The sequence below is a fragment of the Archocentrus centrarchus genome, chromosome 18, assembly GCF_007364275.1.
Source record: "Archocentrus centrarchus isolate MPI-CPG fArcCen1 chromosome 18, fArcCen1, whole genome shotgun sequence".
NCBI classification, from domain to species: domain Eukaryota; kingdom Metazoa; phylum Chordata; class Actinopteri; order Cichliformes; family Cichlidae; genus Archocentrus; species Archocentrus centrarchus.
This window is the reverse complement of record NC_044363.1, coordinates 4376717-4389519: the sequence shown is the minus strand read 5'-3', so window position 1 is coordinate 4389519 and position 12803 is coordinate 4376717. Positions and strand designations below refer to the sequence as shown.

The following is a 12803-nucleotide window of genomic DNA, read 5'->3' as shown; positions in this document are numbered from 1 at the left end:
GTGGGACAAAGTGAGAGACATCAGAGATTTTTAGTCACACACAGAAACAGTGAAGGGAACAATGGACTTGACCTCTGGCCACAATACATCCTTTTTTTACTGACACTGGAATCGATCCAGACAACCAGCATCCATCTGTTGTGAACCGGGTGGATCTGCAGCACAGACAGATGAAGGATGGAGACGTGTCTGTGGTTATTCAGAATGTGACGATAGACGACACTGGAAGATATGAATGTCGTGTCCTTAAATATCGACAAGCGCAAAGTCTCCAGAACCTTCCTGATGACCCCATCAGCGTGGTCTACCTGAGAGTTGTTGTTCCTCCAGGTGAGTTGTCATGATTTATTTTTATGTATAATGTGAGGGAGAGGAGTGGCATAGGTAAAAGAAGCCACCCTCAAAAGGATTTGATTTCATTATAAATGTTGTGGGAGAAAATATGTTGAGTCTTTTAGTTGTATATAAACAAACTGTGTTGCAGCGTCAGACATGATGATACTACACGAGCAGCTATTCTCCTGCTGTGCCACAAGGGGGAGCATTCTCATGGAGTGCAAGTTACCTAGGCGTATAGAGGGCTGGGCCACTCCATGCAGGCAGTACACCTAGGGTGAGCCCAGAGGGAATGTGAGCTGCGATAACTGCTGTGTCTGTGTGTTTACAGCATTAAAGATGGGCGTACTACAAAACACACTGTTTTATGGATTTTAATTCAAGTGTGCAACAATAAAATCTGACGTGTCCTTCATTAATCTTTGGCTGCTGATTTCAAAAGTAATATTTGTTTCGTTCTATTGCGTCACATTGTTTACAGTCACAGGAGATTTTGGCTTGTTGGATTGTGTTGATTTGTTTGGATTGGATGGTGAAGTTCAGTGACATCCAAACAGCAACAAACTAATCCAGCCCACGACTGAGGCTGTGAGTACACGTATTTTACAGAGATGTACCCTGTAAGTACGTTTCAGTCCTGCATAATTTCCAGGTATTAAAGCCAAATAAAAACAACAATGTTTTTATAATCCTTCAAAATGGGTACGTTGTACTTTTCATGGTGCAGGTTGTATTATGTAGTTGCTTAACCTAGTCAATATCTAATGAATATCATCTATGAGTTACACTAACCTGCTGTCAGTGACCTGTACCAAGTTCAGATGAAAGACCACCTCCCATTTATAATTAGGATGGTGTTTGTATCCAGGCTGTTATTAAAGTCCTGATTGTTGAACTGCTGTGTTTTCTGATTGAGAAAAGACCAAAAAATGAATATGAAAAAAAAACCCTTAGACTTTATCACAGAGCTGTACATGAATAAGTGATCTTTATGGCATTTTGAACTCAGCATCATTGAATTTAGTTATAAACTAGTTTTTAACTACTTTATTCTCAAAATGCACAGTTTTTTTTCCCTCGATGTAGCCCTAATACTCCTCTTGTAGTTTCCTGCTTTCCTTCAGTCCCGTTTAAATGAGCTCAGAGAAGCCGGTGGTGGATCTGGATCGAGATCACACATGGCTTCTTTGAATGATGGAACTTTAACCTGCATTTGTGGATGGCACGGTGAAGTCTGTTCAGACAGTGCTTTGCTTTCTTGAAATTAAAAGATAAATTCAAAAGAAAAGGAAACAGGAAAATGGTCCATGATTTTATTTTTCTGGGACCGAAAGTTCAAGAACACTATGTGACTACCCACTCCAGAGAACAGGGGCGAGGTCATAGAAACGTATACATCAACACGCCGCCAAATTGGATGTGACAAACGTGAACATGCGTCACTCTGCTGCTGCGTGGAGTTGTTCAAACTGTTTTACAGTTGAAACTGGATCACATGGGCTTAAAGGTAAGAATAAACAATTATTTTTTATTCTGTAACCTTAGTTATGGCACATATTTATTTTTGGTCACATTTAATTTGTGTGGTTTAGAATATAAATTTGTTTTGCATATTAAATTTTGAAATATTAATGATTTTACCCAATTGAGTTTATTATATAATTAATTATCATTTCCCTCATCTTATAATTTATGTGTAACGTTTAAGTTAGTTCTTATTGTGACAAGTAATTTTGGTTCCTACCTTGTACTGTTTACGGTGGGACTGTTTTTGGTGCAACACTGGTTTTCTGTGTGGTGTGCGTTGAAGTGACGACAGAGTTATTATAGAAGATTATTTTAAGATTAATTGTAACCCCACCGCCCGAGAAGGAGAGAGACCGGAGAACGCCACCTCAACCAGAAAACAGGGCTACAATTTATTAGACAATTACAAGATTTTCAAAAACATAATTTTCAGTTATTGTAATGCTCTGGCCCAAATTAACTGCTCTGATACAAATAAAGACTGATGTTTGATGCTGTCAGCTCATCAGTCTACTTTTGCATTTGTGCTTCTTGTCCCCCATTTTTTTGTATAATAATAATAATAATAATAATAATAATAATAATAATAATAATAATAATAATAATACATTTAATTTATAAAGCACAAGTCAGTGTCTATTGCTGTCTTATTTTAATTTGTAAACTTTGTTAATTTTTTGTATTAAAGACTGTCATCAATGATACATTTATAAAACTCACTGAATGTAAAAATGCTTTTTTAATTCATAAACCTGCAGATGTTAAATCTACATGTCAAGATCTGGTTATTGTAGACATTCATCATCAAAGTAACAGCGTTACAAACAATAGCAGCTATAAACACTCATAAAAACATTAGAAATACAGACACTGGTTTGATGCTGCACCCTAAACATACGTGGAGTATTTAACATTCATAATTATCAGAGAAAGTGTTATGGAAATTTATTTATCCATATTTCTTCATATCATTTGCATGTGGCACTGTCAGGAGGAGATCTACATTTTTACTGCCCTGGGATCCCATTTTTTTTTCTAGTAAGACATCTCCCACAGGTTTTCTTCTTTTCTACGTGTAAGAAAACAGAGGAAAATAAAACAGCGTTCAAGGAGGCCTAATTACCTTAGGTTAAACAACATAATTTGTTTTTACCCTTTTTACACATGACCTAGTTGCCTTGCCACTTGCTCACCGACAAGGGTTACCTGTTAATCCCTCCTCAGGATAAGCAACCCAACCCTTTTTCACACACAGCCAGCCTGCGTGTCACCTGCTCACCGACAGGTGTTACCCTTTGAGGCAGTCTCCCAATGTCTATTCAACCCCGACAGTGAGAGATGCAATTGTAATTTCCCTTTTTAGTCAAATTTGTCTTTTACCCCAATTTCTCCATCCAACCATCCATCCGTTCTCTCCCGCTTATCAGGGGCCGGGTTGCGGGGGCAGGAGCCTAGGCAAAGAAGCCCAGGCTTCCCTCTCCCCAGCCACCTCCTCCAGCTTCTATTTTAATTATTTGGAATCTTACTTACCCGATATGTGTTACGGCCGTGCCTCTAAGGCAGGGTCGTTGAATCCAGGCGGCTGTCCAGTGAAGGAGTGGCGATTCAAGTTCCTCCATAATTTGCATAATTATGAATTATTATGAATTATGAATATAGTTTTTTCCTTCAGCTTGATCAGAGACCCGTCACTCAGCTCCTTCGTGGAAAAGCTCACTGGATCCTGCCAACAATGCCAAAATTGTTGTGGAAATTTATCAAATGAGACACAAGATTCCTTTTCATGATTTAATTCTCATATGAGGAGAAGTCGCCCCACACCCCCAGAGGGGTATGAGTGAGTTCTGAAGATCCACCCAAAGGCACAATGCACTTATACCCTTTTCATCACCCTGTTCTCCCCCTCCTTAACCCAACCATGAAGAAAAGGAGATCCTCCCCAACTGCATGTCCCTCATTGATGGGACCCTAAGATAAGGAAGGTCACACCATAAAATAAAGGCCCTGAGAAAAGGAAGTGTGTGTGTGTGTGTGTGCGTGTGTGTGTGTGTGTGTGTGTGTAGGTTACAGATAAGGGAATGGCCATCTGGACAGTTTTTACAAAATACAGGTGACTTCATGGTCACATAATCCATAGTTGAACAACACATAAAATTTTCCATCACAAAATTTATGTTATTTTGGTGCCTATCAGTTTCCAGAATATATAGTACTGCTTAAATAACTTAACCAAGTAACTTAAATAACTTTGTAGAAGGACATGATCCCGGATCATAACAAAACTGATTCTGTTCTGTTCGTCACTCATCATCTACCTGACAGCTCACACCTGCTTCTACCTGCAGGTAACACAGGATGATCAGTTGGACTGGCAGGTCTGTCAGTTTCTGTTCTGCTTCTTGCTGTTGCTGCTTTTTGAACTACACCCCCACCCCCCACCCCAAAAAAAAAAAAAAAAATTAAAAATTAAAAACTAAAGAATCTGATCCTGGAAAAGATTAAAAAAAACCCTGATTGCCTCAAGCAAAGTTTACATCTTTAAGACTGTTTGGTTCTTCTGTTACTGTGTAAAATACACTGAGCTGAGATTTTTAGTAAAAAGTGAATTTATTAAAGCTTTCAATTTTAAATGTGATGAAAAAGACCACCTCCCATTTTAAGTCTGATGGTGTTTTATCTCCAGATTTTTATTAAAGTCCAGATTGTTTTTGTTTTTTTTAAAGCCTGTCATGTCTGGTAGATCTTGCAAGCAGAACTGTGATCTGAATGCGATGTTGTGCCAAACATATTTGCTATTTCAAGATGAGCTCTATAGGTTCTTAATAGGCTCTTCTTGCTGATGTTTGACCCTTTATTTTATTTTATTTTTTTGATTTATTTTTAAGATACAATGCAACTCTGTGCCAGAGCTGACAGGCTGAAGAAAAGGAAAAGAAAGAAACAAAAAAGGGAGAGAGAAAGGGAGCGAAAAAAGGAGAATAGAGAGAAAAATCAAACTAAAAAAAGGGGAAAGAGCACAAGTAAATAAACCAAATGGTTCATCACATTTTAAACATAAAAAATACTAACAATACTTGCAAAAATATATTTGTGTGGGAAAAACAAAACTAACAAAGCATGTTACGCAAATCAACAATTTTGTTGTGTTGTGATTGCGTGGGTGTTTGTGTCTGAGTCATGGAACATACTTACCAATGAGGGCAGAATGCTGCAGCTCCACCATCAGAGCTAGAGGCGGGTAGAGAAAGCCCCAGGAAACCCAGGCCACCAGCAGCCCACCAAGAGCCAGGAAGACCTGCGGCCACTCAGTCCAAAGACAACCGCGCACCCGCCCCAGCAGACGGGAGAGGGAGGTCTCAGACGGAGCTCCCCCCAGTCAAGGAGTGAGGGCACCAGAGAATCCGAGGCGACGAGAAGCCAGCCCCCCCGGCACCCGAGGACCGCCCGACCCCCCACAGAGTCCCCCCCCACGGCGAAGAAGCCAATCCAGCCCCGCTCTGCACCCCCCAGGGGAGCAGGTCAACACCCACGTCAGAACATTCAGCCCCACCCAGGAACCCCGAGGCACCCCCACCCCAGGGGGGTAGGGGGGAGGAGGCAACCAGCAAGGAGCAGCCGGGAGGCAAGGCACAAGGCCCAGACCCAGGTCCAGCCATACATACAAACACACACGCACACCTGCAAGCACACCCATGTACACATTTATGCACATATACACATACACACTCACCCACACACATATAAACATAGATACACCGTACACACACATTCGCTCACCCACCCATACTCACGAAGACTGTGACAAATACAAATCTATTTCCTGGAAAACAGTGGAATTTTTCTTTGTTTTGGATGCACTTCAATTAAACCTGTCTTGACGTGGATTTCACCCATTATTAATTTCATGCCCAGACATGTATTACTCTCGGCTTCTCCTCTGTTCACTGCCTTGTTTATTACGAATCCACTCTCGCCTCCCTGATCACACGAGGACGTTTTGAAGCAGCTAACAGTCACAGTCGATATTTGCAACTGTGGATTTATTCCTAAAAAAAAAATCACCGGCATCTCTGGACTCTGTAACAGCTGAAGTTTGAACAAAGAGGAGATGACTGCTGTACCTGCGTCGCTCTGCTGCACTGTGCTGCTTTTATCCTGTGTGTTTGCTGGTAAGTGAAAAGTACCAAATAACAGCAGCTCACTAACAACACTTTTAAGACTGATCCTGCATCTTTGTGTGTTGAAGGAGGAGATGAGAGGCTGGATGGAAATGGAGTAGATTATATCTGAAGTTAAATCACAAATTCAGTGAACCTGCTGTTTATAGAGCCTGAAGCAAAAGTTTATTTCTTTAAACACTCAGATTATGGTGAGAAATTAGTGGAGAATTCCTTCAGAGAAATACTTTTTCCCTGGTGCACCTACAGCCATGGAGTAATTTGAAAACTAATCATAGTATTGTGGAATAAAGTACTGTGATCATATTAATAATATACATAATGTATTAAATAACTGTTATTGTTAGTTTTACATCTCCCGCACAGTCACAGACTCACCTCGTATTTTGAAATCAGCCACAAAAAGGAATAAGTAACTTCACGTTCAAAAACAAGCCCAAAAAAAACGCGACTCATGAGATTTGCAGACTTTAAACAAGTCGCTTATAATAAGCGGACTTGGCAACACTGGTGGTATCTCATATCTATACTTCGTACCAGGCTAGTATCCCTTCCTCCCTCCCTCTCTCCTCAGCTGCTCTCCGTTAGCCGCGCTCATCTGTTGCCAGGGTAAGATTACAGTACCGTATTTTATACATGTTTCTATACATGTTCCTCACTCTGATTGGCTGCTGCATATGTGAAGAGATTTGACCTTTAACCTCTCTGCTCTTTGTTGTTTCCTCTTTCAGACCAGAAAATCCTCACAGCTGAGACTGGACAAACTGTCATCCTGCCCTGTCAAGCTCAAAACAACAATGATCCTGAACTCGTTGTAGAGTGGAGCAGAGCTGACTTGGACCCAGAATATGTCCTTTTGTTCCGGGATGGTCACTTTGATCCAGTCAAACAGCATCCATCCTTTAAGAACCGGGTGGATCTGCAGGACAAAGAGATGAAGGATGGAGACGTGTCTTTGATTCTGAAGGATGTGACGACCAATGATGCTGGAACATACGAGTGTCGTATCAGAAAAAAAAGCACAAGCAGAGCTGTTCTAAGATTTGAGCCCATCAGCATCATCACCCTTAGAGTTTTTCCTCCAGGTGAGTGAGCAGAGTTCAGTGTGTCTGTGATCAGAGGTGAAGCTGCTTCCTGGTTGTTGATGTTTGTTTCTAAAGATGTTGTTGATGAGACTTTGTAGAAAGCAGCTGGTCTGAGTGATGTGATCAGAGTGCAGTAGATAATGTCTGACAGCAGTTTGAAGTTCTTCACTCATCACCTACCTGACAGCTGACACCTCACACCTGTTTCTACCTGCAGGTCAGGTAGGAAGGAGTAACGCTGGAGAGGATGAGGACGATGGATCTGCTGGGCTGAAAGCTGGTCTGTCAGTTTGTGCTGGGCTTCTTGTTGTTGTTACAGCTGTTGTTGGACTTTTGATCTACAGACACAAAAAACAACAGAGGCTGAAATGTCTCTGAGCTTTTTTCCAGCTGAATTCTGACTCTCCCGCTGCTGCTCCGAGTCACTGTTGTCATTCAGCAGCTGCCATTCCCAGAAATCGAAAGATTGCAATGATTGTAAAACCCATCCACTTTTAGACCCAACAAGCAGCAGGAGTTTATCCAGAAACTCACATTAAATTAGAGAAAAATGTGGAATAATTCAGCTTAAAAAATCTTTTAAAAAAAGTTTAAACCTGAGTAGGACATGAACCAGGACAGGTTCATGGTGGAAGTCTGTCTGGATTTTCTAATATGAGGAAATGCTCTGACTGTGAATCTGTAGCCGGTCTCAATAACATCAGCATCACATTAATGCAGAACTGAGAAATTACTCTTTCCACTGAACAGGAGGGAAATTTACTGCGAACCATAACAAAAAGATTTGGTAACATTCATTATTTTGTTTGCTGTTATGAGTAGAAAATGGGATCAAAAGCCTGACATCAACATTTTATTTTTACTCTGTACTGAGAGCAGCAGTTTAATAAAGTGAACAATGCTGTGAGGAGACTTTTCAGTGTTTACCTGGTATTACATATGACGGACTCACATCCAGTCACGCTCCTGTGGTCAAAGACAACAACACAAAGCTCTGATTACAGAGTGAAATGTAACACAAAACACACAGAATAGACAACATAGACTTTACAGACATGTTTGCTTTCAGTTTGAATCTTTTCATGTAGAGTTTGGTCCACAGAAACATGTATCAATAAAAGAAAGTCTCCTGATCACAGCCGTCCTCTGTCTGGTTTATTTCTTCTTCTTGTTTTCAGGGTTTGAACAAAATAATACACATGCTTTTCTCAAATAACAAAAAAAAAAAAAAAAAATTCAGCCCAAGTTCAGTCGTGATTTCATCTAGAAAGATGAGTCCATTGATAACATTCCACCATTTAGTTGTACTGAAGTCACATGATGCTGCCGCCTTTCACTGCACTGCCAAAGGTATTCACCCCTCTGCCTTTAAACATACACTGCCTGGCCAAAAAAAAAAGTCGCCACCAAAAAAAAGGTCACACACTAATATTTCGTTGGACCTCCTTTAGCTTTGATTACAGCACGCATTCACTGTGGCATTGTTTCAATAAGCTTCTGCAATGTCACAAGATTTATTTCCCTCCAGTGTTGCATGAATTTTTCACCAAGATCTCGCAGTGATGATGGCACATTCTGACCACTGCGCAAAGCCTTCTCCAACACATCCCAAAGATTCTCAGTGGGGTTGATGTCTGGACTCTGTGGTGGCCAATCCATGTGTGAAAATGATGTATCATGCTCCCAGAACCACTCTTGCACAAGTCGAGCCTGATGAATCCTGGCATTGTCATCTTGGAATATGCCCGTGCCTTCAGGAAAGAAAAAAATCCATTGATGGAATACCCTGGTCATTCAGTATATTCAGGTAGTCAGCTGACCTCATTCTTTGAGCACATAATGTTGCTGAACCTAGACCTGATCAACTGCAGCAACCCCAGATCATAATCCAGGTGGCTACTTTTTTTTGGCCAGCCAGTATATGTATATGAACTTAATCCACAGGGCTTAACATGATGTGGGCCCCATAAGAGTTTCAGCTCTTCTGGGAAGTCTTTCCACAGGTTTAGGAGTGTTTATGGGAATTGTTGACCATTCTTCCAGAAGCACATTTGTGAGGTCAGACGCTGATGTTGGAGAGAAGGCCTGGCTCACAGTCTCTGCTCTAATTCATCCCAAAGGTGTTCTATCAGGCTGAGGTCAGGACTCTGTGCAGGCCAGTCAATTTCTTCCACACCAAACTGTGTTATCGTTGATAATATTCACAGATTCATCAACAGAAATGGGAACAAATGATGTGTTTTTGTGACAGGCTGGAAGTAACAAAGCACCTAAAGATACAACTTCAAGCTGGTTCTTCAAGTTTCCTGTGATGTGGAAGGACTCTAATCATACTTCTAGACCACTTTAAGTGATGACAAGAACATCTGACTCCTCTGAAACACAATATACAGAAATGCGGTGTGGCTCAAGACTTTTGCCCAGCACACATTTACTTTATCCATTTTAATTTCAGAGAGTGGCACAAAGTGAGAGACATCAGAGCTTTTTAGTCACACAGAAACAGTGAAGGGAACAAAGTTTGATCATCTTAAAGATCTGAAACAAATCAAGATGTAAAAAGGATGAGCTGCTCATTTCCTCCTCCCTCCTGACTTCAGCCGAGGCCACACCCTCTTTTAAATGCCCTGAAGGTTTAATCATCGCTGAGCATCTGTTGCTGAGGAGGTCCAAAGCTTTTCACAGCTGACGGAGGAGAACTGACCCCAAAGAATGGCTGCTGGGAGATCTGCGTCTCTCTGCTGGAGTTTACTGTCTGCCTGCGTCCTGCTGGTCTCTGCAGGTGAGTATGAGCTGGTTTGAAAACAACAGTGAGAGCTCAGTTCAGACTGATTGGACTGTTAGATCTCATTACTGCTACATCTTAATAACCGCATCAGCAGCTTGGTTGTCAACATGTAGCTGGAGGAGAGGGGGTGGTTTGACCTGATTTCCAGACTGAATACCTGGCAAAGTGTCCGACTCAGTAACTGACTTTAAGAGCCCGAGGAAAAGATTAAGGAGCAGCTCTTTGTTCTGCTTGCCGAGTTTAAGGCATGCAGGGCGAGGTGTGTCACTGTGTGTGAACAACGACAATATCAAAATAAAAAGGCTGCTGCTGATGTGCTGTATCTAAACAAATAAGCGAATGAATAACTAGTTTGTGCATGGTGTAATTCTATTTGGAAACATTTTCTGTAAAGTAGATGAGACCAGATCAGTTTTAGGTCATTCCAAATACCAACAGCAGTCGAGCGGGATCAGTGAACAAGATCAGAGGCATCATGCTGTTTAACTAGAGCAGCTTAACTATACTGAGGTTGAGGCCGAGTTGTTTCTTGTGTCCAAAGGCTAATATTTACAGTGTCAGGTTTCCATGTGTCAGTGATGTTCTGATGTGATCAAACATTAATTTGACTTGATGAAGAAATTCTGATGTCTTCTGCACCCCAGGCTGCTCCCCTTTATTCCTTATCCTGTGGACTGATCTGTGCGCACAAATGTGACTAAAAACAAAATGAAAGGTGCAGATTTATATGAGCTGTGTCCCGTTCTCTCAGATGCCGCACTAAACTTCACAATAAAATCACAGCATTATATTTGAGGACTGAACAAGCACAAGTTTTGTGTTTTGGGTTAAATAATTTTTTTTGTGTGTTTTCTGATTTATTTCCAGGATATAAAATGATTTCTCATTTATGTCAACATTTTCTAATCCCTGATTTTTAAATGTGTAAATTCGCTTCTTTCAACTTTTTATACTTTTGATAATTTAGAGAAATTTCAGCTGTTGCTTGATGCAGGGTTCTAGCCACAAATTTTTTTTCAGCCCGGTGCTATGCTGCCAATGCTAATGCTAATTAGCAAGCTAATGCTAACCGCTAAAAGCTGCTCCCACTTGTTACTTGAGTGATGGGGCCTACATATGTAACCAGAAAGCACCTCTGAAGCCTAGGCAGTAATCACTGTCTTTGTGGACGTGTAGTTACATTTCTGTCAAGTTAGGTTTAGAGAGGATTTTTGGTTATGTAGGTAAGACTGATACAGAATACTAAATCAGGCCTGATCAGATTGATAATGATAATTTTTGCATATAATCCAGAAGAGTTACACTTTTATATCATGCATTTAATGTGTCCCAGAGTGCCGTTTCCTTCCACTAATGAGTTTGCAGAAATCACATAAAAAGCATACTTTGGACGTTAGAAAAAACGTCTCCTTTCGCTCCACCTGAGATCACCGTTTCTGTAACAGCTCTGCTGCAGTGTGCAGCCAGACTGCATATAAAACAGCTGCAGTTGTGTCTTTTGTGGAAAACTGGGGGCTGCATGAACTTAACGCTGTAATGCTTTTTATTCACAAACATCCTCCAAATTACATTTCTACTGCAGGTCTATTTTTATTTGCTAATCAGTGATTAAAGCATAAAAAATATTCTGACAGAGCCCCTCGATACTGAAATGATCGGTAGTGGTAATGGCAGCTTATAATGATCGTTGTGATGGCTACAGCTCATGTAAAGAAACAATAACAGCTGACATTATCTGCACAGCCAGCAAAACACGCACAGCCACACACGCACACTCACAGCACAGTGGAGGTGTGGAAAAACTTGTCAGCGATGATCCACTCATTAAACCATGCCTGAAATTTTCATTTGATCTTCATTTTTCCTCTTACTTCTCCTCGTGTTCATGCCGGTTGTCATTTCATTTCAATTTCTGTAGCTCATGAATCAAGCACGTGCAAGAACGTACGGAGCTCAAACGTGCACATCGTGAACTGTCCGTGCTCTGTGGTAGATTGCAAACTGCAGTGAAATAACACAGATGCAAGCAGCAATAAAACCAGCGATATAGCTGGGGCAGAGTCCATGGGGCGCGCAGAGCTCCAAAAGTGAAGCGGTGAAATCCTCAGCCTGGTGCTCAACCGCTACCTACAGCTAGCTAGAACCCTGTTGATGGAAGCATCATTGTGGTGGTTTGATTTCATTGACAGAGAAATTGCTGAATCTTTATAAACCAAGTAATTAAGAGAACAAAGTAATAAAAAAAATAGATTGTAATCTGTTAATGGATGGACTCCACCTTCATCAGTTACACAAACGAACTGCTGCTTTAATAGAAGGAAATAACTCAAAAATTTAACGTTGTGGTGGCCACATATATGCACATTTCACACCAGAATGCCCCAGGCTCTTATTGCGAAGAGAGAGACCGGAATAGATCTGGAAAAGGCGGGAGAGAGAGGCCTGGAATAAAAGGGCTTGACTTCTCCTTTATAGAGGCAGTCATCTTTTGAGTCCTAGCTTGTTGTGAGTTTACCGCCAATAAAGCTGAGACTACATACCTGCTCATGTCTCCTTCCACTGACTCCTACATTGGTTACCCCGACGAAAGAACATGTCTGCTGACGACAGCTCAACGGCCGCGGCTGCTGTTTCCTCACCAGCCACCGCCGTTTCTCCCGCTATTTTTGCGGCCACGGTCAAGTTCCCGGAGTTCTGGAAGCACGATCCAGAGCCTTGGTTCCAGCATGTGGAGGCCCAGTTTCACCTCCGCGGGATCACCTCAGACGACACCAAGTATTACCATGTCGTCGCGGCACTGGACTCTGCTTCTACCCGCTGGCTGATGGGACTGCTCCGGAACCCGCCGCCTGGTAACAAGCGCTATGGAGCGCTGAAGGAGAACCTGCT

General features: G+C 41.5%; 1 protein-coding gene across 1 annotated transcript; it reads left to right on the top strand.

Moving 5' to 3' along the window:
• The first annotated feature begins 5791 nt into the window (after nt 1-5791).
• LOC115796768 (programmed cell death 1 ligand 1-like) lies at nt 5792-8230 on the top strand. Its single transcript, XM_030753189.1, has 3 exons — nt 5792-6032; nt 6773-7126; nt 7344-8230. The coding sequence occupies exons 1-3, from the start codon at nt 5972-5974 to the stop codon at nt 7502-7504; spliced, it is 576 nt and encodes a 191-aa protein (XP_030609049.1). The 5' UTR covers nt 5792-5971; the 3' UTR covers nt 7505-8230.
• Nucleotides 8231-12803: the final 4573 nt, after the last annotated feature.

Excerpts from the sequence above, each read along its gene's own strand:
- LOC115796768 (XM_030753189.1), top strand. The coding sequence starts at position 5,972 with ATGACTGCTGTACCTGCGTCGCTCTGCTGCACTGTGCTGCTTTTATCC. Across the intron at positions 6,033-6,772 it reads TTTATCCTGTGTGTTTGCTG|ACCAGAAAATCCTCACAGCT; the intron begins GTAAGTGAAAAG and ends TTCCTCTTTCAG. Across the intron at positions 7,127-7,343 it reads CCTTAGAGTTTTTCCTCCAG|GTCAGGTAGGAAGGAGTAAC; the intron begins GTGAGTGAGCAG and ends TTCTACCTGCAG.